The sequence below is a fragment of the Notothenia rossii genome, assembly GCF_949606895.1.
Source record: "Notothenia rossii genome assembly, chromosome: 3".
In the NCBI taxonomy this organism is placed as follows: Eukaryota; Metazoa; Chordata; class Actinopteri; order Perciformes; family Nototheniidae; genus Notothenia; species Notothenia rossii.
Genome location: NC_136901.1, coordinates 59,118,761 through 59,146,052, shown reverse-complemented (window position 1 = coordinate 59,146,052; position 27,292 = coordinate 59,118,761). Strand labels below are relative to the sequence as shown.

Here is a 27,292-nt window from a genome sequence, read left to right as displayed (position 1 = left end):
ATGTCATCATCCAGGTCCAGGCTGCCTCTGCTCCTGCACGGGATCCTGCTGTGCAGCTCCTTCGCTCCTCTCCCGGTCATCAGCAGCAGGAGACAGAGCCTCCGGAGCGCCGGGCCGCTGGTGCGCTCCTGGGAGAAGAGGGAGGATATGGCTGGAGATGGAGAGTACCTTCTGGGGATAAAGAGACTGAGGAGGCTGTACTGTAACGTGGGCATCGGGTTCCACATCCAGGTCTTACCAAACGGCAAGGTCACAGGAGTGCATAATGAAAATAGATACAGTAAGTCACCTTGCATTTTGCTGTTCAAATCCATGTAAAGCAGGCTACACATGTGTTACTGTACACGGCACACATTCACCTAGTTTTTCTATAGTAAGACTTGAGTTACTTGAATTACTCGAATGAGTATGGATTGTTTAAAGTGTGTGCATACCAGGTGCTCACTGGGCACAATGGGAAAGGGTCTTACTTTTTGGTCAAAATCTCTGATGTTTTATATAAAGGGTTTCATGTTGTGTTTCATTGTAAAGAATGTGTATCATGATGTTACCTCTGTGGATATTCTGGCTTGACGAGCCTATGCTACATGAAATCAATTTTACTTTCCTAAATCTCCTCCTGTTATTATTATTATTATTATTAGTATTATTATTATTATAGGTACTACGTTTCCTTGCCAAAATTCTAGTTTTTACAGATTTCGGTTTCAGATTTCTGTTAAATCATCTGACATTCAGTTAAATAACTTAGTAAAACCTTATGAGTTTACATTATAAACTCTGTGTGATATTTGTTTGAATTCAACCGCTGACTGAGTTGATTCTGATTCACTCAGCGAGCCAGATAGTCGATAGATTTGGACAGAAAGACGTGCGTGTCTTGGACTCAGTGTGATACATTTGTTGAGTCCAGCAGAAGTTAAGTACCTCTAAGAACACTCTCTAAGTGGTTTGGCCTTTAGAAGGTAAATGTGTTCAGTTAGAAGTGCAACACATAAGTGAGCCACAGTCCTTTCAAGCCCTGCATTTTAAGCTGATGAATAAGAACATTATTCTGGGTTGTTTAAACTTCCAAAATAGTTTTTTGAATCTATATAACAATTCTGAAATAATCATAGTGAGCATCATGTTGTTCGGCTTTCTCTTTAAGATGCCCTTTATCATTTCTGTTTCATCCCAGGCCTTCTGGAATTGTCCCCGGTGGAGAGAGGAGTGCTGACTCTTTTTGGAGTGAGGAGCGGCCTCTTCATCGCTATGAGCGACAAAGGGAAGCTCTACGGCTCGGTAAGAACCGGTTCGGACTTTTTTTCTCCATAACCACTGTTTTTAAAGTTATGCAAGTTCTAACTAGTAGCTGGTTACGGCACATCTGAGTACTGTAGCAGTTGTGCTTGGGTGTACCAGATCATTGCAGCACTTTATCTTTCTCTCTTCAATGGTCAATGGGGGTCCCTGCTGGGTCATCGGGAAACTCTTGGCTGAAAAGAAATCCCCCGCAGATGACGCAGTTAACGCGTGGCCGACTCGTAGCGCCCCTATGGCACATCATGTGGGAATCCGTTGTAATGTAATGGTTAATGTAGTATCCAGAGCAGCGATGGGAGCTGACGCAGTTTACTGCAGCTGAAATAATCTGGCATTATCTTTATGACGTGAGAGATGTGCTTCCCAAACAGAGAGCACACATTCAGCGAAAACTATCCCATCATGATGCTGTCATAATGTACAGCTCTAAACAACATTATGCTGAAGATATTTTGTGTAAAAGCCCAATCAATCAAGATGTTTTTCTTTGCAATGAAAAGGGAGACAGTTGAAGGTGACACACCTTTGGCAACTAATAATACCTCATATTTGGTCTATGAAAGCTACAATGTAATTTATTCAACAGAGATGAAAATGAATAATAGGTTATGAATGATATGGGCCTTCAGTAAGAAATAAGTGCGTGTGACAACAACCCATGTACTGGAGCTCAGTTGAGGGGGGCACGGGGTTGAAATCTCTTTCAAATTTATCTCAAATAAAGGTTAAACTGGTCTAAAAAACTCAAACTTTGTTGGTGAATAGACTAGACAACCTTCTTTAAACTTTATAAAGTCCCTCCTAACTCAACAACTCACGTCGTGATTTTAAATGGAGCCTGGCAGGGGCGGACCGGGACTGAAAAACAGCCCTGGACCAGTGTTAATTTTGGCAGCTATTTTTGATTTAGTCTTTAAACGGAAATGGTTATTAGTTAATTAATTAGTTTTAGTCTAGTTTTAGTCGACGAAAACTCAAAACGTTTTAGTCCAGTCGATGAAAAATCTTTACATTTTAGTCAAAATGTTTTCTCTCTTTAAACTAATTCAGTCGTATTTATATAAGTTATAAATAAAATATATATAATTATGTTATTATATTGTACTGTAGCCTAATTGAGTAAAATGTTGAGGTCCTTGCACTTAACTGGAGTATTTAAGTATTTTGCTACTTAGTACTTCTACTCCACTACAGTTCATAGGTAAATGATGTACTTTTACTCCACTACATTTATTGAATACCTTTAGTTACTTTGCAGATGTGTATTAATGATGTGAAACATAATCAAGTGTTAAATCAGACTTTAGTTCCACCTGGAGTAAATTCACAAGCTACCCTGCAGTATACAAAGTCATTCAAACTAGCTGCACCTTTAGCAGCTTTGAGAACACTTTCATGATCAATCATTATAAAACATATCATATTATTCTGAAATGGACCAATCTGCACAAGTTACTTTTATTATATTCTGATGCTAATACTTTTCTACTTTGACTTGAGTAACATTTTGAAAGCAGTACTTTTACTGTAACAGAGTATTCCTACACTCTGGGGTTGCGGTCGGATAATCCAAAAATCAGCTCCTAACGTCCAACCCTATCGTCTATTCCTTGACCTCTGAGTGAAACGTCACAGGGTTAAGGGATAGTCGATAGGAGAATTCAAAAGGAATTAGGAGAAGAGACTGCGGTACTTTAGAGAATCCGACTGCACTTTCACTATCCGACGTGTTTATGATGAGGCAGTGGACGTCATGAATGTGCATCTGCTGCTGTGGGGAAACTATGGAAACTACAGATCTCTATACAGCGGACTACAACATGGATGTATAATAAGAACGAGGGACTACTGTAAAATCATCTAGAGACTCTGCACCGTGCTCTGATGCTGTTGCTTTATGTTTTATGAACGTGGACAACAGAGAAACATATTCTTCATGACCAAAGTTGGAATTTAAATAAAAAAGGAAAGTGAAACGTACACTCAAAAAAATGATTTGTTAAACCAAAATGATTTAATTACGTGACAAAATTCCACGCAATTACATTATGTTCCTCTAATTTAAATGAAATATGTTCATAATACATGATTCACTGTTGTTAACCCAACACATGTTTATCTCATTCATCCAATGTAAAATGAATGCTTCAGGTTGACATCATTTACTTTAGTTAACCCAACACATGTTTATCTCATTCATCCAATGTAAAATTAATACTTCAGGTTGATATATTTTACTTTAGCTTAACTAACATGTGTTTACGATGTTGGTTCTATTTAATCCAATTGCATGGAATTTTGTCACATAATTATAATATGCTGATAACACTAAATTTAGTCTAACAGAACCATTAAGTCACAGAAACACAATTGTGCTAATAAAAACCTTTATTAGAACAAAGTGAGAAGTTAACATTTTCTTTCTAACATTGACTGATTAAAACACATTATAAAAAAGAACTTCACAAATGGTATCAAAAATGTACATTAAACGGTATCAAAAATGTACTTCAATGTACTTCAAATGTTATCAAAAATGTACTTCAAATGTTATCAAAAATGTCATTCAAAGGGTATCAGACATTTTCCTTAAAATAGCAAATGTCTCCCGCGAGGTGCAGTGGGCATGCATAACACGGCGCTACAGTTCACGAGCCCCCCCCCCCCAGCAGCACTACACCCATGCATTCCAGTAGTTATTGCTCCACTAGCCCTTACATAAATCTAGTGTTGTATTATTATTTCTAATTGATACAACGTGCAGGCACTATGACCTCTTTTGATTTGGATCAAAAATGGAAATATGGCGTTTTAGAGTGCATGGCAGCAAGGCACCGTGCACGATATGCCAAGAAGCTAGCTAGCTAGCCGCTAGTTGTGAAACACTTTAACATCAATTTAGCTGACTTCACGGGTCAATATTCACGGTAGGTGTATAATATTACCTCATACCAACGATGTTTCATATTTGTAGACCTCATCAATACATTAATTAATCTAGATAGGACTACTTACCACATGCATGGGGGTCGTCTCCCATGGTGTACAGCAGGCCTATTCAACTGGCGGCCCGCGGGCCGGATGCGGCCCAGAACCAACTCCCGAGTGGCCCAGCCTCCCGTAGCCAAATTCCTACACTAGTACAGACCATGAACACAACACTCCGCGTTGCATAGAAACCACCAAACCACAACGCAGCACGCTTTTTGAAAGTGCATCTAGTGGTGCTAGTAACGGTGGTCCTATGATAGCAACTCTAAAACATGTCCCTTCTCAACTCTGAAGCGTAAACAGAGACAAAAAGGTAATTGATCTGGTGGAGCAGATCCAAGTCAAGCTGGACCTTTTCGCTACCGACTTGAGCACGGGTCGGATGCTGCATTTTCCGACGCTCCCCAAACACATCACATCTCCGGCACAAATCACGGATGTGATGACAGATTTCCTTGCGAGGTTGAAAGAGAACTTTGCCGGTCGATTGGATGGACTTGCTCTGCCCACAGACGTGATGATGGGCTTTGCCAGAGACCCCTTCACTGTTGCAATAGAGGGGGACGTATCAACCAGAGCAAAGGAAGTGGTCCCCTGCATCGACAAGGGGAAATATACACTGGAACTTATTGACATGCAGCGCACTAACGGGCCAGCAAAGTTGTGGATTGATGTCAAAAAACAGCAGTTCCCTAACGTTCAGAAAGTAGCGATCTGTGTGCTCAGTATGTTTGGATCAACATACACATGTGAATCAAGCTTTTCACACATGAACTCAATCAAAAGTAGCACTCGCTGCTCCCTGACTGACAGCACTCTTCACCAATGTCTTAGGATTGCATTGACATCCTATTAGCCAAAAATCACTGCTCTTGTTCAAAACAAAAAATGTCCCTTCTCCCATTGAGAAAGTCAGCGATGACAAATCACAAATGAGGTGATAGTAAGCACCTAGAGTAGTTTACTATAGTAGACGTGTAGTGTAGTATTCATTCATATAGTTACCCGTATCCCTTGTTATGGGTTTGTGAACTGAAGTGTTTGACAGTTCTTTCTGTATTCATTTAAGTGCACTTTGTAATGTGTCTGGGACAAATGTGACCAAAACGTATGATTTTTTTGTTATTACTTGAAAAGTGAAAAAATATTGCAACAGTACTACCTCTTTGTGTTGCATTGGAGGTCTTAAGCTTTTTTTTTTGTATGTGAGCAGATTTATTAAGACTGCTATTATTGTATTCAGTAAATGCACTTTGTGATGTGCCTGGTTCAAAAAGAAAATCCTGAATATTTGACTTCTAAAGCAAACAAATGTAATGCTACAACTGTGCACTTTTTTTTCAGATTCTGTTAAATTAATGCTAATTTGTTGTGTTTTTATGCACTTTTTGACCTACCTTTGTTAGATGAACAATGAATAAAAATTGCATGTTTTTCATCGCAGTAATATGTGTTGGTTTAAAATGTGTCACTACCCGATTTTTACAGGCCGCTGAATGTCTGGCCCAGCTGAATTTTGTAGTTATAAAATCTGGCCCAACTGAATGTGTAGTTGAATAGCCCTGGTGTACAGTCTATGGGTGTGGGATTATGACGTCATGCGTCTCAAACTAGCAGGTGTTATTAAACCAATGCATTCCATTCACGTCAGGTCAAACTAAGTGAATCTTGCTAATTTAAAATCCATGCTTTTTAGCTAGTATAATTAAATCCAATTATGTTTCACCCCTTGCATCAACGTAAACAAATCATGTTAATTTAAAATCACATAGTTATATGTTGGTTCTATTAGATATAAATATGTTCAGTTCAAAACATATATATTTTTCATTAAACAAACTCAAAATAGATAGATTGGAGTAACTCAGACCTATAATCGTTTTGCTCGTCACCCTCTCCCTCCGGTCCACATTACTACAAATTATCCCAATACGTATGATTGTATGAACTATGAAAATATCTTAAAATCAATACAAATGTATTTATTATAAACGTTAGTCCTTAACATCAATCACTGTGTACATCACCATTCAAACATCTTTTTAAAAGTTGAACAAACCCCAAACCGCTCAGTAAACACTGTGAAATGTTGACTTTATTTGATAATTTCATTAAAAACTAACGTTCATATTTCTCTTTTGGATTATAATACTGAAAACAAAGCACTTTGGCAAGTTACCACATATGTTTTAAAAAGCTTAATAAGCACCGTAACGGTCCAGTGGTTCCTAAGCTAAAGGAGGTTATAAAGGAAGTTTGAAACCTCCTTTCCTATAATCTAGAGCAGAGGTGACCGCGGTCGACCGCAATACTATGAAGCTGCAGCGTCGGAGGCTGCACTCTCAGGACCGCACTCCCACGACCCTAGTTGTTTTGCACATCGCCACCTAGCGGATTGGATCACCGCAAAAGTAGACATTGTGTTGTCTACTGACCATAGACTGTATATATAAAGTAACATATATGTTATATTTTTTATATATATATAATTCTGATGAAACGTTATTTCAGCGTCAATAAATGAGTGTTAATCCCAGTGTGTTTAGTGTACAACATCACATGTCATTCACGGTTTTCAAAACGTTAGCCACATGCTAATGCTAACCGGAAATGAAGAATTAAGTTAAGTTAATAGTTAGTGTGAACTTCCGTGTTTTTCAGAATAAAACTGCTTTAAATTAAAACCCTGTGCTTAATTTAAATTACGTCATATCAACATTGAAACATTGAGGTTTTGGGGTTTAGGTTTGTCAGGGAGGAAGGAAGATTAGGATTAGGTAAAAAGGTAGGGAGTGGTTAGGGTTAGGATGGGGGGAAGGGAAGGGTTAGATTGAAGGGAGGGAAGAGAACTGCTACCCGGGAAACAGGATGCAACGCGTTGTCTCCTGCTCGCTAGGTGACAGCGTCATGAAAAACTAGGGTCGTGGGAGTGCGGTCCTGAGAGTGCAGTCTCCGACGCTGCAGCTTCATGCTACGACCGCGGGGGCAATGCTGGTGGATCGCGAGTCATTCATAAATAAAACAAATCCAGCTCTGTTAAAATAGACAAAACAGGTTTTGATCCCTCCTCCCTTGGCCGGTGTATTTTCGATCTTTTCAATCCAGACAAGATCTCTCTCCCGTCTGTGTGCGAGGGGGCGGGGCAGTTTACACACACTCGGCTGCTACATGCAGCAACACACGGCGGGGAGATGGCAGAGAGAAGCGCTCCAAGGTGTGGTTAAATGTTACCCGTCTTGAGGTGGACAATGCTCGTTGCCAAGAGTGTTTAGCATGTAAGGGCGGTAACACGAGCAATTTGTCTAAACATTTAGCAAAAGTGCACCACATTCAGACGGAGGAATACACCGGGTTCGACTGTCTTTCTAGTAGCTCTGTATCCCCCCCATTCCTTACGTTTCCACGTCAGGTGTTATGTATGCTAGCAGCAACACACAGAGTTAACTCAATTATACAAACATGGGTTAATGATTAGAGGTAACCAGTGTTGGGACTAGTTACTGTAACGCCGTTATTTTTGGCAGTAACTAGTGCTCCAACGCATTATTTTTTAAATTCAGTAACTCAGTTACCGTTACTACATGGTGCGTTACTCCGTTATTTTTTTTATATAGTCTCGGCTCCCAGATGTTGGTGAGCGGCGCCAACAGCGAGGCGAACAGAGATGATAACTGTACTTAAGTACAGTACTTGAGTAAATGTACTTAGATCAGGGTTCCTGCAGATTTCGCCAACTCATCGACTTTTTAAGACCACTTTGAATAGAATTTAAGACCTATTTCATGGCAATAAAGTATGAAGGAAAATTGCTATGAAAGAAGAAATACGTCCCATAATTACTTACAAAGTAAATGCATTCATGTTCAACATAAGAACGATGACTGAACATAACAGCACACAGAACTGTGTTAGCGTGTTAGACAAAATGTGTGTGTGTGTGTGTGTGTGTGTGTGTGTGTGTGTGTGTGTGTGTGTGTGTGTGTGTGTGTGTGTGTGTGTGTGTGTGTGTGTGTGTGTGTGTGTGTGTGTGTGTGTGTGTGTGTGTGTGTGTGTGTGTGTGTGTGTGTGTGTGTGTTAGGGCTGTGCAATTAATCGTATTTTAATCGCAATTACGATTTTGGCCTGCCACAATTACGAAAACAACATAATCGAAAAAAACGATTATTTTGCTTTGCTAGGTTAATTAATTTTAGTCTGATTTATTTATCATATTTATATATGTTCAGTAGCTTGTGGAAGTGCGCTCCAAAATATTTGTTGATCTTGTTTATTTCTATTTATTATTTTGATGTTATTTATTTAAATGTATCATTTATTTAATTAATTAATTTATTGGTTTTTCAGTTGAATTATACGTTCAGGGTAATCAACAGTTAAAGATATACTGTTCAAATTATTATTTGTTTTAAAGTTCAATAAATGGATGTTTTCAAAGTCAATGAATAATCGTATTTGATAATCATGATATTAATTATTGACCAACATAATCGTGATTATTGCCATAATCGAGCAGCATAGTGTGTGTGTGTGTGTGTGTGTGTGTGTGTGTGTGTGTGTGTGTGTGTGTGTGTGTGTGTGTGTGTGTGTGTGTGTGTGTGTGTGTGTGTGTGTGTGTGTGTGTGTGTGTGTGTGTGTGTGTGTGTGTGTGTGTGTGTGTGTGTGTGTGTGTGTGTGTGTGTGTGTGTGTGTGTGGCTACACTATTTCATCGTTGCTGTTGTATCAGTGGCGGCCGGCCCATAGGGGCGCTAGGGACGCCGCCCCACCTCTTCGCACATACAATTTTTTTATTTTTTTATTTTTTTATTTTTTTTTAAATAAAAAGAAATATATATATTTCTTGTTTAAAATACGAAGTCTAAAGTTACTGATAAGTCACATGTTTCCTGCTTGGCCTTGCCCTTGGCATTAGTTTATCATTACGGGGCGCTGCCCCCGAGCCAAACAGCAGCAACCAGCACGTTGCAAAAGTATCAATAGTAAACTGTGCCGCCGAAACATAATTTCAGCCAATCAGCGCCGTCAAATATTTTGGTTACGAGAGCGCTCACGTTGGCGCCCACGTTGCTTACGTGCGTTGACGTGAGTTGTTTTTTAGACTCGTGAGGAACTGGGGTAGTATCTATAGTAATGCAGTGTAGGCGGAGCCGTGACGTCATCTTCAATGAGCTCCCCAGAAAAACAACACAGCCGTTAGCTCTTAGCACTCAGAGCTCACAGCTCTTCATATCTGTTCAGAAACTAGATAAAAGTTAAACAAGTAAAAACCACATACTGTCTGTGTCATGGCGAATACAGTCGCTGGTTTATTTATGTCTGTATAGGCTGTTGTTGAGAGTGTGGACGGTCGGAGCATTTACAACGTTAGCTTAGCCAAATCTCCATTAGAAAACACGCATTTTAAAAGGTTTTTCGCCTGCCGTCTGTCTGCAGACTTGTCAAAGCCTTAATTCATGGTTTTTACTATCCGGTATCAGTATGTTGTTACTTCGGCATCATTTTGAAACGTGTATTACAATTAAATCACGGTCAAATATGTTCATCTTGTTGTAGTTGTAGCCCCCTTGACAGCGATTCTCTCTCTAGTTTAGACTGCGGTCAAGCCAGCCTCCACTCGGAAAAACCTAGTCAAGCCAGCCCTCACGTGATATTGCGGTGCGCGAATATCCTATGCATTACGGTAGAGTCAAAAATAATCCTCCCTCTGTGTTTAGATGAGAGTAAAACAAAAACTGTCCAGTATCATAGATCCATCCCACTCCAGGTTGATAGCAGGACACCCCATCTAGTCACTCAGAAAAAATCAGGACATTCTGATGTACAGTTTCAAAATAAAAGACCTTTGAAGTCTCATATATGAGCTATCATCCCTGTTTTTAGATGAGAATAAAACAAAAACTGTCCAGTATCATAGATCCATCTCACTCCAGGGTGAAAGCAGGACACCCCATATAGTCACTCAGAAAAAATCAGGACATTCTGATGTACAGTTTCAAAATAAAAGACCTTTGAAGTCTCATATATGAGCTATCATCCCTGTTTTTAGATGAGAATAAAACAAAAACTGTCCAGTATCATAGATACATCTCACTCCATGGTGATAGCAGGACACCCCATGTCGTCACTTAGAAAAAATCAGGACATTCTGATGTACAGTTTCAAAATAAAAGACCTTTGGGGACAGGGATGATAGCTCATATATGAGACTTCAAAGGCCTTTTATTTTTGAAACTGTACATCAGAATGTCCTGATTCTTTCTGAGTGACTAGATGGGGTGTCCTGCTATCACCCTGGAGTGAGATGGATCTATGATACTGGACAGTCTTTGTTTTATTCTCATCTAAAAACAGGGATGATAGCTCATACAATAGAGATTTCAAAGGTCTTTTATTTTGAAACTCTACATCAGAATGTCCTGATTTTTTCTGAGTGACTAGATGGGATGTCCTGCTATCACCCTGAAGTGAAATGAGTCTTTGATACTGGACACTTTTTGTTTTATTCTCATCTAAACACACAGGGATGATTTTTTTTTACTCTACTGTAATGCATAGGATATTCGCGCACCGCAATATCACGTGAGGGCTGGCTTGACTAGGTTTTCCCGAGTGGAGGCTGGCTTGACCGCAGTTAGTTTAGCATACTCAGCCCGACTCAGCCTGGTTGTTCCTGGCCCTAGAATCACGATTTTATGGGGCCATTACATCACCAGAAGTCCCAATTTAAGGGGTCATTTCTGCCAAAAATATTTTCCACCAGCCGCCACTGTGTTGTATGATTGGTGTTTAGCTACGGTATTTAGTGTCTACAGCACCTCCGCTTTTAGGGTTGACGTAGACCCAAACGTCGCCCGGAGGTCCCCCGGTCTCGTTGCGGGAGCTGCTGCACTAGCTAACGCTGCATTAGCAAAACAAACGCTTATTTCTTTTGCAAAAGGCGCAGCGGGCTTCAAACACGTTCCCCTCCACTGGTTTCAACCAAGCACTAAATTAGATGTTTTCCAACCAAATACGGTTGAACTTACACTTCCCCATATTCATTTGTAAGTAGATTCGAAGATACATGAGTTTCTGACTGCCGCTAGCTGAAGCTTGGTTGCTAGGTTACTAGCTGGGTGTTCTCAGATAAGGGGCCGGGGGAAACAAAGCTAGTGATTACTGGTTCCATGTTGATTTAATTAAATACAAATTGTTGGGGGGAACTGAAAGGTTATTACCGTACTGGTTACTTTGCAGCCCGGACATTTCCCCCAAAACACATTTAGATGCTATCGCAACACAGAAGTACCTTTCAAATCCGATCCTTTTTAAGACCTTCTAAATCACATTTAAGACCTTTCTTATATTTTTGGTCATATTTAAGACCTTTTTAAGGCCTTAAATTCAGATCATCAAATTTAAGACTTTTTATGACTTTTCAGACCCCGCGGGAACCCTGTTAGATACTTCCTGTGTCACATGTGGAGATGCGCTGTGGGCGTGTTTGTGTTTACTAACAAGACTATCATGGCGGCGGCGGAGCTCAAGTCGAGTTTCTCCGCCTGGAGATATTCTCACTATTTCACTTTTGTCGAGCACAAAGAAAATAACGTTTTAGTTAAATGTAAGTTGCGTCTTGACGGGTCAAAGATCCTATCTACTGCCCAAAACAGCAATTCAAATCTGTTGAAACATCTGCAGAAACAACTAGCTGGGATGAAGCTAGTAGCTAAGACCACAGACGGTGGCCATTTCTCAATCGTATGTAAAGCTGCAGCAGAGCAACTATTTCAAGTATACTACATCATCGAGTGGCGCCGAAGGACTGTTTAAATGCATGTTAAATGCCCAGCATTCTGCGCTACTCTATGACGTAGTATACTTGAAAAAGTTGCTCTGCAGCATGTGTACTCGCGATTGAGAAACGGCCCCAGACTCATCCGACGCCACTCCACCTCCACCTGAGCAACAGCGGCTGGATTTTAACCGAGGGACTGCTAGCCAGGGAAAAGTTGATAAAGCCATTGCACGGTATGTTGTAGAACACATGCAGGCTATTTCTACTATTTCTATTGCTATTTCTTGATCAACAGATTGTATTATTCTCCAATGCAATAACAGTACTGAAATGAAGGTTATAAGGGCACTAATGGGAGCCCTTTTTTTAAGTAACTAATGCGTTACTGTTCACATTAACGAGAGATCTGCCGAGGACGGAGCGTTCAAAGGTATAGAGACACTTGTTACTGTTCACATTAACGCATTACTTTTTGGTGTAAGTAATCAGTAAAGTAACTGAGTTACTTTTTAAATGAAGTAACTAGTAATGGTAACTAGTAACTGGTTTTCAGTAACTAGCACAACACTGGAGGTAACAGAGTTACTCTTTATTTTGTTAAAGTTTCAGCTTTTCTGTTTACAGTTCTGTCATCACATTATTTAATACGATTTGTTAAAACATGGTTGTTTCTTTCGATGTGAAATATTATTTATTTAATTTAAATAAAAAGCAATGTTAATTTTGTTCACAATTTGTGAAGTTCATTTAATAATATATGTATTTTTGAATCAAGTATTCATCTTTATTGTCTTCATTGTTAGTTTCCACATGCCTAAAACAACCTCAAGCTAAATCTAAAAGTTGATGGCTAAATAAGAGCGTTTGAGAAATTGTAAAAGGCATACAGTAATAGTCTGAATAGTCGATTAATCGTTTCATTAATCGATAGGTTAATCGATTATCAAATTAGTCGTTTGTTGCAGCCCTATTGTAGTTATCCCATGTATAAATAAAACGTGTTATTCAGAAACCCTTGCAATTTGGTATTTTATTTTTGGTTGCTAGACCTCGGTGAGCTGGTCATTTCAAAAGTAGCTCACCAGCCAAAAAAGTGTGGGCATCCCTGATCTAGAGTATTCGAATTGGCACTTATCATGGCTGATACTGAGGGACTTCCGGGTCATTTCACTCTGTTAGGAAGGTTCCTAAGCTAAATGGACTATTTGACTTCAGCCCGGTACTTTTTTACTTAAAGTGGAGCTATCATGCTATATTTGAACAATATATTGTAGGCTATACCTATATAAAGTATATAAATATAGTTTTTTTTCCAAAATACCAAACAGATCCTGCATTTGTAGCCCAACCCCACATTCCCCTGATAGGTGGAGAGTTGGTCATATAGGCGGAGCTCCTCGTTCCTGACGTCAGAGAATTTTCAAATCTGTATCAGTCTGTATCAGATCTGTTGCAACCCCATTTTTAGAGATTTGTGTATGGAGGAAAAGGGAGAGGGTTGTGTTTTCTGACACTTGGTGAGTTCCCTGACACACCGGGGACACATATTCATGTATAAAAGACGTACAAAAGTGCATTTTGCATGATAGGTCCCCTTTAACTACAAGATCTGAGTACTTCTCCCACCTCTGCGCACCTTATGTGATAACGTTACTAGTAATTGGGGCAACAGAGCTACGAGTTAAGGAAGTCGGAAATTGTGCATTTCTCCATCTGAATAAGATGCTTTTTGGCCAGCTGTTTAGACAGACTGCTCGTGTCAAAGTGCTTCACGCGAAAACACTAATGGTAAACGAGCTTTGTCCACATCGAGCCTTGTAGAGTGTCTCTATACCTTTGAACGCTCCGTCCCCGGCAGATCTCTGTGTGCCTCGCCCCCCCACACAGACCAGACACAGGGGGTGTTGCTCAATCTCGAGTAAAGCTGCTCCAGAGCCACTATATCAACGTCATCATATACTACGTCATCGAATGCCGCCGAAGTACTGTTCCAATGTCCAGCATACTTGGAATTCTACCGAGCCCGGCGTACTTCGTTTGACTCGCTTCTGAAGCAAGACGCTCGGAAGACATGTGCTACCAAGCAAGCGTACTCGACATTGAGAAACACCCAGGGAGATCGCTCTTCTGGAGTGAAGAGAGCGGAAATAATGATATTGCAAATTAGAAACGTAAGATGCATTTTGACGGACAATTGGGGGAAAATATCCTGCATTTTGAATGTCCGATAGTCCACCATTTACACCTTAGTCCCGTCTCGTCTCGTTAACGAAAACAAAAAATACATTTCGGCATCGTTTTTATTAGAATCTATTTTTAGCTCGTCATCGTCTCTAGTCATGTAAAAAAGGTCGTTGATAAACATTTTTCGTCATAGTTTTCGTTGACGAAATTAACACTGCCCTGGACCCTGACCCAGCACGCTCGTGAACTGTTAGCGCCGGAGCCTCACTGCGGGGAAACTGTGGCCCTCTGTCGCCTGTCAGCGCAACTAGGGTGCGTTCACACCTGCCTTGTATAGTCCGGATGAATCCAACCCTGGTGCGTTTAGCCGCTTGGTGCGGTTCATTTGGGTCGGTGTGAACACAGTCCGAGACCTCTTAAGTGAACTAAACAACCGGACTCTGGTCCGCTAAAATAGATGGACCGCTTGCTTGCGAACTCTGGAGCGGTTCATTGCTGGTGTGAACGCAGTCCGCACCAAAACATAGGAAGCGCAGTATTTACGTGTCACAAGAACGCGGATATCTTCATCAACGAAGCGGAGGGATCTAGATCGGCATGAAGGTGTTCTTTTCCCCATAATGACTGAGTCGGGGCACATTATCCCGCTTATTACATGGCCACATTCTCAACAAAGTAACGACATGACTCCCAATATTAATTGAAATGCTTTTGTGGATTTAGAAAATGATTTTATTGATTTAAAAAATAGTTGTATGTATTAATTTAAATTGACATGCATCCGCTAAGAAAAATAGTCCGTTGTTACTGTTTGAACTAACCAGTGTTGGGCAAGTTACTTCCAAAATGTAATATATTACATATTACTTATTACTCTCTTTAGAAAGTAATAAGTTACATTACAATATTACTGTCTCTGAAATGTAATGAGTTACACTACTTTAGTTACTTTTTAGTTACTTTCACCAAAATAACCGCAAAAGAATAGCTAGGTATTTTTAATGCTAAAATGTAGTTTAGTGAAGCTCATTAGGCATCCAGTGAAGGGCAATGTGGTATAGCATAACAACTGTGTAGGCCCTTAAGGCTACTAACAACTTGTATTACACGGCTTAGTGGAATACTCCATTCTGATTGTAAATTCTTAACATGTGACACGTTGTTAATACAGCAGTACAAACCGCTGTCAAGGACTATAATGAAGGTTAACATATTGTAAATCAAGGCAAATATTATTTAAACCATGCTCATGGTTTGAAATGGCAAACATTGAAAGGCAAAAGTATTATTAAAACCATGTAGCCTACTACATCATCCCCTTGGTCCCATCATATACGCTGGGAAGAGAATATTTACTGTGCTTGAAAACTGGTATCACATCATCATGTGAGGTTGACTTTGTGACCTGGAGAACATTTCAGCTGCAACATCAGCTCGTTGATAATAAGCTTAGGATATGAGATATTTTTGTAGCGATTCGTGGTGAAGGCATCTGTGCTATTGTATGCATTATTTTTGACCCAACATTTCTACAGGCATGTCAGAATATGGTACTATTTTCACATGAATATTCTAGCCATTGTCTATTTTTATACCACAAGCTGCAAAATGACCGCCTTACCCCACTGTACAGGCGGGTAGTTGTTTAAATATACCTGGCACCTGCGGGCCGCAGAGGGGCGGCGTAGTTTCGGGCGACGAAGACTGCTGCTCCGGGGCTGGCGAGTCAGGCGGGAGTAAGCTAGTGTCCACAACGGAGGGTAACGTGATGTCCGCATCTGACCTGTTGCTACTGTCTGCAGTAGATGCAGTGTTGCTGGCGTTTAGTGATGGTTGCTTTGACCATTTTCGTATAAATGATTATCCACAGATCAGATGTGTGTCACTGCTGTGGAAGCACTTTGGAAATGATGCACGCGCAGCGGAGCAGGTCACGTGCACCTGACACAATTTGTTGTTTGTATTTTTCGCTACGTTCTCTTTTTTGAATGGTTGCATAACGTTCAACTTCCCCGAAGATCTCGACGCGAAGCCTGAAGGGTAAACACCAGGTTTACTAATCTACCCGCACAATTTGTCCGGTGTCGGAATGTCTCGCTATGTTAGAACATTTTTAAAAAACAAAACACCATTTAATTTCGGGTTAAAATCAGTTGTAACTGCGTTACTGAGCATTGTAACGGGTAATATATTACCCAAATTTCATTAGTAATGCGTTACATTACTTCGTTACAGCAAAAAGTAATATATTACTGTAACTCCGTTACTTTTGTAACGCGTTACACCCAACACTGGAACTAACGTAGCAACAGCAGGAACTGCTTCAATAGCGTTTTTGAGGAGCTTTTTGATTACAGATTTGAAAACATCGTTGCTTGCAAACTGCATGCAGTTTGCTTTTCAGACAAACTGTATACAGTTAAATCAAACGGACTTCTTTGTGCAGATGTGAGCGTCCTTAACAACGGTCAATAAATCCTTGACAGCGCTCTGTCTGTTCTGGATTAACAACGTGTCACGTGTTCTGAATTGACCAATCAGAATCGAGTATTCAACAAAGCCATGTAATAATGTTTTTTAACGGACGTTGTGTGATTATATAATCATAAGCCGAGCCGCTAGTGTCTGTTGATCTCCAGATTAACAGCAGCATGAGAATAACCTGCCGAAAGTGCCGATGCTCCATGGCGGAGGATCCACTAGAAATTGCCGGGATTTGCGTTTTCACCCCCTTAATGTCTGACCAATGGTTGAACAGCATTTCCGAGCACATGACTTGTGTTTAAAGTTTATAGTCCGTTTGAGTTTTGCCCGTGTGAACGCAATCCGAACCTTCTGAAAAATGAAACAATGTAACAAACTGTGGTCTTGTGCGCACCAGAGAGCGGACTATTAGGTGTGAATGAACCCTAAATTATGACGTTAGAAAGATTTCTCCAGAACACACAGATGGCCAATCCGCCCCAACAAAAAACGGAATGAATCGGTCTGTGTACTATATCCAGGGGTGCACATAACTTTTTTAGTGAGTTACTCAGATGAGTACCAGAAGACAGCGTTTGGTACTCACCACGAAGTGTGGTCCTCCTCAGTGTCTCCTTCACTGTCCTCTCTTTACACTTCTTGCATGCTAGATGATGAAGATGACGAAGATGCACCTCCCTGTCTCTTTTTAAGCCTCCGATTTACTTTCTCCAAAACTTGTTGCCAAAACTGTGAAGTCCTCCTTGCATTTCCTGAGGCCAAGTTGAAGGATCAAATACTAAGAAATTATCACATGACTTGAAGTCATATCTGATTTCAGATGTGGGAAGTTACTAAGTACACTTATTCAAGTACTGTACTTAAGTACAATTTTGAGATATTTGTACTTTAGTTGACTTTGATGCTACTTTGTACTTCTACTCCACTACAGTTCACAAGTGAATTGTGTACTATTACTCCATTACATGTATTTAATACCTTTAGTTACTTTACAGATCTGGATTAATGATATGAAATATAATCAAGTCTTAAATCAGACTTTAATTCCACCTGGAGTAAATTCACAAGCTACCCTGCAGTATACAAACTCTTTAGGCGCATTCACACCGCAGTGCTTTTCCCACAAAGGTTCATGAGAACTTAGTTCATCAGAACTCTTCAGTTCTGATGAACTAAGTACAAATCGCGTTCACACCGGAATAAGTCCCTGGGGGTGGATTAGGCAAATGAAGCCGCTGACGTCACTTCTTCTTCTTCTTCTGTTTTGGGTTTACTGGCAGGCCGCAAACAACTTCACGGCGTATACTGCCGCCCAAAATACCCGGCCGGAAGTCCCCGGTTGTTGGGGACTGGCTTCAGTAGAAGCTGCTGGGACTCCCAGCAGCTTCTACTGAAGCCTTCCGAGTAAATCGCCAGAACGCCGACACCTCCTCATCTCCACCGCTCCCATGTTTTATTTTGTGTTGCCATAAGTTAGTCTCTCTGCGTTTCTGCGCTGGGCTAATGCTAATAAAATGGTGGCTTCACAACACTTTTTTTTTGTTTTACGGGGCGTGGTTTGCAATCCGCCCAGCCAATCAGAAATATAGCTCTTTTCTCACAAGAGAGCCGCATGAGAGTCCCTGCTCTCTAGCAGGGACGGAAAAGGGGGTAAAAAGGTTCTCATGAACTAATTTTAGTTCCAGCTCTTTTTGGTGTGAACGCGACATTTCGGAACTATATCGGAACTAAAGTGGGAAAAGTACTCCGATGTGAACGCGGCTATTCAAACTAGCTGCACCTCAGCTTTGAGAACACTTTAATGATCAATCATTATAAAAAACATCATATATATTATTCTGAATTGGACCAATCTGCACAATGACTACTTTTACTTTTGGTACTTATATTTTGATAATACTTTTCTAATTTTACTTGAGTAATATTTTGAATGCAGGACTTTTACTGTAACAGAGTATTATTCCTAGACAAGATCTGAGTACTTCTTCCACCTCTGTCGTATTTCAAACTCTTCCATTAACACCCTAAGTAAGTTTGCAACTGTGTGTTTTACTCAATTTATTTGTAAATAAAACTGCAGCAGCTTGACCACAGTGTCACTACCCGATCTGTGCCCATGCCCGATCGGTAATGCGCATGTGCGAGATGGTCCGCCATATTGGAGAACTCCGGACGGCAACCCAAGATGGACACTTGACACAGTGGCTTTTAGCAAAGCTCAAAAATAAAACGAGAGAGAGATGAGTTATTGCTATTACAACGTGACTTCACTATTATTTAACAACTCTTTTTATGGGGTTCTTTTATTTGGGGTTAACTACATTGTCAGAATAAGTGAGAAATTAATTTAACTTCTGTTAGACAGCTATCATACTGAATAAATATTTACTGTGAATGTGTGCACAAATGTATGGCATATGGCTGTCTAACAGAAGTTAAATTCATTTCTCACTTATTCTGACAATGTACTTAACCCCAAATAAAATGACCCAATAAAAAGAGTTGTTAAATAATCGTGAACTCACGTTGTAATAACAATAACTCATCTCTCTCGAGTTTCCCTTTTGAGCTTTGCTAAAAGCCACTGTGTCAATTGTCCATCTTGGGTTGCCGTCCGGAGTTGTCCAATATGGTGGACCATCTCGCACATGCGCAGTACGGCTCGGGCAGGGGGACGGATCGGGTAGTGACACACAGAGCGTGAACGGTGTGATCAGCTGATTTTGCGCAGTTCTCCAGTGTGTGCGCGGGGAACAGAATGTGCACAGGGGAGTCTCCCACTGCAGCCAGTTGGCGGAGTTTTGACACAATTCTGTTGCTCATACCGACGTTAACCCTGTCTGTGCACACGGTGAACAACTCTGTCTTCAAGTGATAGCCTCACAGGTCCGTCGGTTATGTCCGGCGCGGCTCACCCAGCTCCAGTTCAATCAGTCATAGAAAGTCAGAAGATCCTTTGCAGGGAGCGAAACGGCAACGTAGCTGCTTAATGTCTTTGTTTATTTTTGACATGTCTTGTAGTTTACTCCATTCAGTGTTGACAAGAAACACGTGTAGACTAAATATGTATTTTGAGATAGTGACACAAGGGACGTTACGCAATTTAGTTTTGTGCCGCGCATGCGTACCTGCGTACCAGTTATGTGCACCCCTGACTATATCTATTAACACCTATTATGTACATGCATTGGGGTAACCAGATGGTAACTGTTAAATAAATATCACCTTAAAGACAGGTTTAATAAGAAACTGAGGATAAAAACTTGAAAATAGTAGAATCATTAGCATGCAAGGTTGAAAAGCCCTAGAACCTTAAAAACTGAGTGGCTCACAACAAGACATTCATTCTGAACAGAAGTAGAAATACTTTGTTACTTAAGTTAAGTTTACTTAAATGTGGGGTTGGCAATTTTGGAGAAACCAGCTCGAGAGCGCTAGAATTTGAAAATACACAACCGGAAAAAATCTGCCACTTCCGTACAGAGCTCCTCCTCCAACACACACGAACACCCACATGACCAATGAGGGCACGAGATAAGTTTGTGCACAGATGGAAGGCTGACAGGCAGGTAGGCCATCCAGTTATTTTAGCCGGGCCGGCTCAGATGATTGGTCGTGCTTTTTACAGTACTACGGCTTCCACATATTACATTTTTTGTCAAAGCACTTAAGATATTCATTGCTATCGGGATGTTAAAGGTCCCATGTCATGCTTTTCCGGTTATTACCCGTCCCCTTGTGTGTTATGAAGGTTTTTATGCATGTAAATGGTCTGAAGAGTCAAAAACCCTCATAGTACACCCTGTAGGGAGTACAACCCTAACACAGAAAAGACCTCCCCAAAACGCCTCGTTTCTCATGTTCTTCCTGGGCATCGTGACGTCTGGATACCCAGTAGCCATGCCCAGAGCTATGACGCACCCTATGCCAGCCAAGCATATATACTGTTGGAATCTCAGGTTCAGTTCAAAACAGTGCTAACTGGGCTAACGAAGTTACTAGCGTTTACATATATCAACAACAATGTCAGCAGATGGCCTTACATGTTTCCCATAGCAGGAGAATGTCTGCATTCACACACAAAATACTCATAGACAGTATACTCCGGGTGATTTACTCTACGGTCAGTACATTATAGTTGGCGTTCCTAACCGAGCTACCGTTCATAGCGTGTATGCTACCATGATAAACAACGACGCTACCGAGAGGTAGACATGCTAGGTGAAAACATTGTTTTCATGCCTTGAATGAACAATGACAAATGACCAATGAATGACCGAACGTAGCAGACTACCCGTATAAGATTGCAATTGTAAACATGTTCTTCCTAGTCTAATATGAACCACTAGCTTTTGTTCATAGTGGTTTTATTACACAGAACAAACCATTGACACAGCGCTAACTGGGCTAACAAAGTTGCTAGCGTTTACATATATCAACTACAATGTCAGCAGATGGCCTTACATGTTTCTCATAGCACGAAAATGTCTGCATTCACACACGAAATACTCATATACAGTATACTCCGGGTGATTTACCGTACGGTCAGTCGCAAAACTTAATTACATTATAGTTGGCTTTCCTAGCATGTATGCGTCAAAGCTAAACAACAAGGCTACCTATAGCTAGACATGCTAGGAAAAACATTGTTTTTATGCAAGCTAAAAAGAATGACCGACACGTAGCAGATTGCAATTGTAAACACGTTATTGCTAGCCTAATATGAACCACTAGCTTTCGTTCATAGTAGGTTGGTATATTACACTGAACAACTAGCAAACGTAGGTTAGCTTATACAAAAACTGATGCTCCGCTCAGAACCGAAAAAACACTGTGTTAGACATGGGCGGAGCCTCTCTGGTGGTTGACTAATCAGAACAGAGTGGCCGAGCTGACCAATCGGAGCACACTGGGCTCACAGGGAGGGGGGGGGGCAGATCTGTCATAATGCAAGCACTGGTTTAGGGCAGAGAGTGAATACCGGTGAATACACATACTTTACAGAGATGCTGTATGCGAAACCAATGTGAGTTTGGAAAATTGTACAGTATAAATCTATTTTAGTATACCTCAACAATGGAATTATGATCAGTGGAAATGGCCATGACATGGGATCTTTAAGAGCATTCCATGGAATATAACAAAAAGTGTATCTCTCAAGCCGGTTTCTCAAACTTACCTACCCATCTTTAAGTATTTATTTTTCTGACGACTTTTTACTTTTACTCCCTACATTTTGACACAAATATCTGTACTTTTTACTTCTTACATTTTCAAAACAGGCTCGTTACTTTCGTTTGAATACATGCGAGGTGAATTATCAATTATTTTTATTTTGCATCATTGCGGTCCTTCCCCGACATCAAAACTTATTTAAAACTAAATGACTGTGACAATAACACGTAGAGAAGACGAGCCATGGGACCTTTCTCATTTCACAAATTACCCCTCCTCGACTCCTATCCTCGACTCCTATCCTTGTGTCTTAGTCCCGCCCACAGGAGATGCGAGCAGAGGAGCCGAGGAGGGGAACCGAGGAGAGAGGAGGGGAAGCAGCAGGCGGTTAGAGAAATGAGAAATCCTCTCCTCTGAGCTGTCACTTTAAAGAGACGTCCATTATTGATGAGAGGAGGCACAGCCCTCTGTCTGATGGAGATATATTTACTTTTAATTCCTTCACAGTGTGGTATAATGAGACAATAACAGGCTACAGATGCGGACATACACACACACATACATTTATATAAATATATACAATTTCAGAATCAAACAAGTATGAGAGCAAACGGGCCAAAAGTTTTATTTACAAGTATTAAAAGTAAGCATAGGACACCAAACCAACTGAAACCTGTATGTCCGCCGCATCTACGCACACACACACTGTACCACACGCACCAACACACTGTACAACACGCACCTACAGCTCCTAAAGCATATAATATCAGGATACAGCAGTTGTGTATTTTATTATGTGAAGCACTAAATGGTTTTAGACAAATATTGACTCTTTCTTTGTAGATATCTACTAAACTAAAGCAAATAAAGAGAGTAGGCCTGTTATACTGAGTGATATATATTATACACACTGCTCTGCTTTCTGCACGGACCTCACAGCTGTTCTCAGTGTAAACATCGCATCGCGATGAAAGCAGTTAATACAATAATATCCAGGGGATGCATGCAGAGCTGTCATTGGCTGAGATAAGTCCGGCCGTGCGTCACGACTCTTTTAAACATCACTGTTTCCGGAAATGCATCCACGGAAGAGCCGTGGAGGACCTATCAGTGTATCCTTGATTAAAGCTCCTCCAGAGAGCCTCCTCGACGCTCGATCCTCGGTCCTCAATGTGCATTTCAAGAAATTAGATGTCCTTCAACATGGCGCGCCGAAAACCATTTCCGGGTCACTACAGGAGGATTCGAGGAGTCGAGGAGGGGAAATTAGAGAAATAAGGAAGGCCCATGGTGTGCAGATCATGCACAACAGATGAAAACAACATAAAAGACGTATGACGAAACAGCTAGGCAGAGACGTTAAGGGAGAAAGGTCTAACGGCATAATGTCCAAGAGTATCGCTAGTACAGTCAGCGAGATGACTGAAAATGAAGATAACATCGACGGAGGCGATTCATCAGACCACCAGCAAGACATCCCGCATCCATGTCCTTACTTAAGGGAGATGTTTGAAGTTGTGGGTGCAAAAATGATGTGTGGCTAATTCACTACGATCATTTTTAGTTTGATTTGTTTAGGCCTATATTAAGGCAAAGTAACCCATCTACAATGTTGGCGACAGCAAATACAGGTAGCCTACTGTTTTTGTTGTTCACGCTGAATACATTCAGAATGGCAGTAATAAAAGTTGAAATTAAGCTCCTTTTCACTTATATTAATATTATATTATATTAATATGATGTATGGTTCAGTTAGCTTTCCACAAAAACAGCCAGTTTAAAAGTTACTTTTTACTTTTTTCTGTGAGTACATTTCAGAGACTGTGCTTTGTTGAATCAGTACTTCTACTTTTACCAAAGTATTTGTTTACACAAGTATCTGTACTTCTAATTAAGTAAAAAGAGTGTGTACTTTTGCCACCTCTGATTCTGAATAAAGTTTCCTGAATCCATTAATAAAGTTTGAAATAAGCATATAGTTCATATTTACCTTGCATTTGCCTTACATGATTGCCTTACATGATTTTGATTGGTTGTTTTTAAATGAACACTGTATAAAATGTGTGGACAACTAAAGTTCACATGTAGGCCTATTTATGTGAAAGGGACAGAGCACTAAATGAAAAAAATACAAGATGTGAACATGTTAGAGTTAGCAAAAATGCTAATTTACACCCGGAGTCCCTAGGTAACAAAAGCAGAAGCTTTACAAGTGATGTACCCGAATGTTGATGAGAGGGAGTTGATCCAATAAAACTCTGTTCGACAGTATCCCTGTATCTCCCTAATGGCTGCTACCCTGTCTCATCTGTGAACGCATGGCAGGAACCCACTGAGTTGGAACTTCAACTAGCTGAACCAGAGTGCTTTATCATGGTGTTGGCTGTGAGTAGGGTGAATCTGGGATTATGTGGATAGTAACAAACTAAATACCTGCTGCACAGCAGCTACAACAGAATGTTTAAAGCTGCAACATTTAAAATAAACGCAAGGCAGAAAATCAGTGTGTAGGCTATTGATGTATAAAGGTCCCATGTCATGACCATTTCTATTGATCATAATTCCATTGTTGAGGTCTACTAGAATAGATTTACATTGTTCAATGTTCCAAACTCACATTGGTTTCTCATACAGCATCTCTGTATAGTATGTGTCTTATTTACTCTCTGTCCTAAAGGGCTTGTTGGAGCCCACTATGTTCTGATGAGTCCATCACCGTTACAGCGGAACATCAGTGATTATGTGTTACAATGGCGTTTGTTAGCAACCAGAAAATGACACCAGTAATGGCAAACAGATGAGAATGCTGCGTGCGGTCTGGGTGCCGTGTTGGCGGGACGTTGCAGGGCTCGAGGAGCGGACAGTGTGAGCTGGATTACTGGTGTTGTTTCCTGGTTGCTGCGTGGGGTCTGCGAGACAGCGAGACACCGCAGAACTCAGCCTGAGCACACACACACGTGAGTGTGTGGCGAACTGTGAGTGGAGATCCACGGAGCCGCGATTGAGAAAAGATAAGGCTGAGTGAGTGTATGTGTGCCGGCGAAACTCCGCGGAGTACCGCGGCTGAGAATACATAAGGCTGAGTGAGTGTGTGTGTGTGAGGAGCTCCACTGATTGGTCCATTTTGACCTGGGTATGGTCACGTCACTATACGCAGGGAGAAAAAATGGAAAAAGAAAAATGTCCAACGAGGCGTTCTGGGGCAGCATAGACAGGTCTTTTCTGTGTTAGAGTTTTACTCGCTACAGGTTGTAATTTGAGGGTTTGTGACTTTGAAATAATATTTGAACTGCCGTAATTCAGTAATTGAAACATATAACTGTAAGAACTATTAATAACCTGATGACGTACACACACTGAGCTGGCTGCTTTTGTCTGAGTTTATTAATGTCACAGTTAATTGTAGGTCATTTCCTGTGGCCCCGAGCTATAGGTGTAATATTTTATTACAGCGCGCGCCAAAACACTGCAGTTAAAATTGTTTTGAACGCTGAATGAGGCTAACTCAGCCGTAATCCAAACAACAGTTAGTCATCCAGCAGTTACTCATGTAACAGCAGGCCTGTATACACAGAGGTGGGCGGGTCGGGGGTGTCAGATTGACCTTTGGCTGGTGAGGCCCCCAGCCTCAGTGAGGGAGTCTGCCGAGCCGCTGATGTGTTTCCTTACATTAGCAAACATTAATGTAAAAGGGGGGGGGGTGAAGTGTCTGTGGTGAAGGTGACTCACGAGGATGGTTCCCCGGTGATTTCTCCAGATCTAACCGTATAGATGTCATAATGCAAGCACTGGAGCATCAGCTCAAAGACTTATCTTGTGATCTTCCAAGTAAGATGACTGTGATGTTGCATGTGTCTGATAGATAATGTAAAGTCTCCCTTTTAAATAAAGCCAGTTTGATGGGAGGTGTTAGAGATGAGACAAGGATTCCCTTCATTTCAGATAGAATTTTAATTGGCCTCTGTTAACTTCAAATTTCTGCTGAGTCGGATGAGGTTCATGTTCCTTTTTTAATTCAATAAACAATTAAATGTTTTAATCAGTTTTAATAACTTAAAGCATTACAAGAAAACATTCCCTCACTGTCAGATTCACTTTGAGTGTGCTTTATCTTGGTTTTAAATATCTCCAAACTAATTGAACAAGCAAGACATGAGGAACCAGGATAATTAGACTGGGAAGAATAACAGAAAATATCACATTGTTTCCTCTAGTGTGTATTGTGATTTTGGTCTGTCATGATGTGAAAATAAAGTGAAGAAGTTGTCACATTTCAGGAGCTAAACAGTGACTAGTTCGAACTAATACATGACTGTTTTCTGTTTTCCTTTCCTCAGGGCAATTTCAACGATGAGTGCAAGTTCAAGGAGAATCTCCTGGCCAACAACTATAACGCCTACGAATCAGCGGCTTACCCTGGCATGTACATCGGCCTCAGCAAGACCGGCAAAACCAAGAGGGGCAACCGGGTCACCCCCACCATGACCATGACACACTTCCTTCCCAGGATATGACATTTGAGAACAAAACTCTCAGCAATGCAGAACGAGGTCTGGCCACTGTTTGGTCAGATTTCACTGTCAGACTGCTCATGTCCTCCTTTTACAACCAACACCACATACCATAGTGTGAAACTGTGGCCCTGTGCATCAACTGATAGTATTCACCAACAACACAACAGTATGTGGCATCAACACACACTGGATTAAAACAATCAGGGTCCAAATCACGTTTTATATTCACGCTAGATCATATCAGAACATCACTTCGTTATTAGCGTTATTTGCTGATTTGGACAATTTTGGAGTGGTTGTTGGGGGTTTTGAGGATGCTGAGTCCATTTCTTGCAATTCAGGATAAAAAAAATGCAGAAAGTGTCTGATTTTGTTACATTTTGGGTCGAATTGGAATATTTAGGGGACTATGGATCATTTGGATTTAACAGATTGTCTATTTATTTGAAAAATAATTGTCCACAGTAGAGATAATAATTGTTTCAATATCCAATGGTTGCAACACTGCTCATGGTAGTCAAAATCAGCCCACCGGGAGTACAAATATATGGTGGCCCTGAAGTGCAAGTCAAAACAACATTTCACAAAACACTACAGCATTTCACAAAACACAACAACATTTCAAAAATTACGGAAAGGGTATTCCTTTAGGGAGAACACTTCTTGCTTTTGATTGGACAGAGCCAGCCGGAGTAGCATTGCTGTGATTGGTTGTTTCGCCTCCAGTCAATAAATTACACTTCATTATTGGTCAGCATCCGACAGCGCCACGTATTTCCTGTTTGGTACTATTCAGCTGTTTCTGCACAAATGTTAAACTGAGTTTGGAAGAAGAAGAGATGGAAATCCTTAGGGAATATTTTA

At 40.7% G+C, this 27,292-nt stretch overlaps 1 protein-coding gene across 1 annotated transcript; it reads left to right on the top strand.

The window, feature by feature from the left end:
- LOC307032985 (fibroblast growth factor 4-like) lies at positions 1–27,292 on the top strand (the record flags this gene model as incomplete). Its single annotated transcript, XM_079671254.1, has 3 exons — positions 1–280; positions 1,181–1,284; positions 26,252–27,292. 3 exons carry the CDS (start codon positions 1–3, stop codon positions 26,426–26,428), a joined length of 561 nt encoding a protein of 186 aa, XP_079527380.1. The 3' UTR covers positions 26,429–27,292.